Genomic DNA, 2,579 nt, shown 5'->3' with positions numbered 1-2,579 from the left:
GTGATTTACTGTTTGTCTAGGACTCTTACAACCTGGTTGAAAAAATCAAAGTAATTCAAACATAAAATGCCATCCAAGGAAGGTGCATGTCACATTATTAGCTGTAATACCATGTAACTATAATACCACATTAAGCAGAGAACATTTCTTTTATTTATTTATTTATTTTGAGACAGGGTCTCACTATGTAATTGAGACTGACCTGGAACTGATTATGTAGCCCAGGCTGGTCTTGAACTCACAGCAATTCTCCTGCCTCAGCCTCCAGAATGCTGGGATTACAGATGTGCGCCACCATGCCCAGCTTGAACACTTTTTTTCTATATTTATTGGCTACTTGCATTTCCTCCGAGAAGTGACTATTCATTTAGGTTGCCTATTTTTGGATCGGATATTTTATTTTGGGGGGTCTAATTTTTTTTTGCATTCTTTGTATATTCTATGTATTAATCCTATTTCCAAGTTTCCCCCATTCTTTAGGTTGTCTCTTCATTCTGTTGGCTGTTTTATTGTTTTAGAGAAGCTTTTTATTTGATATAATCCCATTTATTTATTTATGATTTATTTCTGCTGCAATTGAGGTTCTGTTCAGGAAGACTTTCCTTATGCCTCTTATTTCAAGAGTTTCTGTTTATCTTCCATCTGGTTGTTTCTGGTTTAATATTTTCATCTTTGAACCATTTTGATTTTCATTTAGTACATAGTGATATATATATGGGTCTAGCTTCAATCATCTACATGTAGATAGCCAGTTTTTTAAGCGCCTCTTTTTGTAAAGTTATTTTTTCTCCAGCATATGTTTTCAGCATGTTTGTCAAAGATTAAGTGGCTGATATGTCTGGGGTTGTGTGTCCTTTATCCTGTTTCATTGATACATATGTCTGTTTTTGTCCCCATACCATGCTGTTTTTATCACTGTAACATTGTAATATAACTGGAAATTGGGATGATGATGCCTCACACTTTGCTTTTGTTACCCAGGATTGCTCTTGTTACTCTGGGTCTTTTCTTGTTCCATGACAATTTTAGGATTGCCTTTTCTAGTTCTGTGAGAAACGCTGTTGGTATTTTTTAGCACCTTTTTATCATAAATTACTAGAAATTTCACCAGTGAACCCACCTCATCTATTGCTCTCCTTTTGGAATGCATTGTTCTGGAAGTTTCTATGGACATTTCTTCAAGATTACTTGATCAGTCTATTGTCAGTTTCATTTTTTATTTTTGGTACCGGGGATTGAACTCGGGTCCTTGCGCTTGCAAGGCAGGCCACTGAACTGCTGAGCTAAATCCCCGCCCCAGTCCCCAGTCTTCATTTTTGTTGTAGTGTTTTATTTTTTATTTCTGGAATTTTCTTCTGATTCTCTTACAGGTTCCCATCTCTGCTTACATCATCCATCTATTTTTACATGTCCAATTTTTCCATTAAGGAATTTACTATATTAATCATAATTATTTTAAAATTCTAGGTCAAATAATTAAAGTATCTCAGCCATATATAAACTTATTCTTCACCTCTTCTCTCTTTACCATTTTTTTTTTGGCTAGGTAAACATATTTATTTAATAAGAAAATCTCGGCACTCAGGAGGCTGAGGCAAGAGGATTGCCACAAGTTCAAGGCCAGCCTGAGCTAAACAGTGAGACCCTGTCTCAAAAAAACAAAACAAAAAAAATCTCTTTAAAAAAATAGTGCGTACCTACCAAGGGGCACGCACAGATGCACCAACAGTAAGGCAAGGTGTGCTGTGATGGCGCGGTCCTGAGGTAGTGCAGCCGGCCGACAGGCAGGCCCAGAGTCCTTGGCTCTGGGGTTAAGAGGCGTGTGCAGCCCCATGGCTCAGTCTGTGTCCCTGTCGCTGCCATCCACTGGGCTAGGGGCCTTGATCACAGCAAACTCCAGGCCCTCGCGCTCAAAGGGTGGCTCACAGTACATCTCCAGCACATAGCACCGTGCGCTGGGCTCATGCGGCCCCTTCTGTGAGGTGAAGTTGTGGAAGTTGTGGGTGCCCTTGTAGCAGGCCAGCAGCCGGTTGACCTGCTGCAGTGTCTCGGCGCTCAGGCGGTACGTCTCATCCTGCACGTCCTGGTCCTTGTACGCAAAGGCGAAGGTGGGCAGCATGTAGAAGTAGGTCCTGGCATCACATTTGATCTTGGAGTTGAAGCCGCTTGTGACCCTCTTCAACACCAGGATCTGGATGTGGGAGGGAAGGTGGCTGTTGATCTTGTCCAGAAGTTCCTCAATCAGCCACACCTTCAGGGACACGACCTGGCCTGCTGCAGACACACCCCTGTCTGTGCGGACGCAGCGCTGGAAGGACATCTTCCTCATGTCCTCGCCATGATTCTCAGGGATGCAGCCTGCCCGGACCAGGGCAGATACCAAGTCATCTTCGATTGTCTTGAACTGTGAGGACCCCACATTCCTCTGCATGCCGTGGTAGCCCTTCCCTGAGTAGGCCATGAGCAACACGATCTTGCGTTTGGGCAGCTTTCGCGGCTGCTCCTGAACCTCGACCTTGCCGCCCCGCAGCCTCTTAGGGGGATTCTGCGCTTCCTCCCAGCCCCAGGCCCCGCGAGCC

At 43.7% G+C, this 2,579-nt stretch overlaps 1 protein-coding gene across 1 annotated transcript; it reads right to left on the bottom strand.

The window, feature by feature from the left end:
* Positions 1 to 1,655: 1,655 nt before the first annotated feature.
* LOC104858538 (tRNA pseudouridine synthase A-like) lies at positions 1,656 to 2,578 on the bottom strand (the record flags this gene model as incomplete). Its single annotated transcript, XM_033760225.1, has 1 exon — positions 1,656 to 2,578. A coding segment is annotated over one exon (741 nt), but the record flags the coding sequence as incomplete, so codon positions are not given.
* Position 2,579: the final 1 nt, after the last annotated feature.

This window comes from Fukomys damarensis, unplaced genomic scaffold, assembly GCF_012274545.1.
Source record: "Fukomys damarensis isolate Sample0158 unplaced genomic scaffold, DMR_v1.0_HiC HiC_scaffold_39, whole genome shotgun sequence".
Taxonomy (NCBI): domain Eukaryota; kingdom Metazoa; phylum Chordata; class Mammalia; order Rodentia; family Bathyergidae; genus Fukomys; species Fukomys damarensis.
The sequence above is the reverse complement of the archived record's forward strand: the minus strand, read 5'-3'. Positions and strand labels throughout refer to the sequence as shown.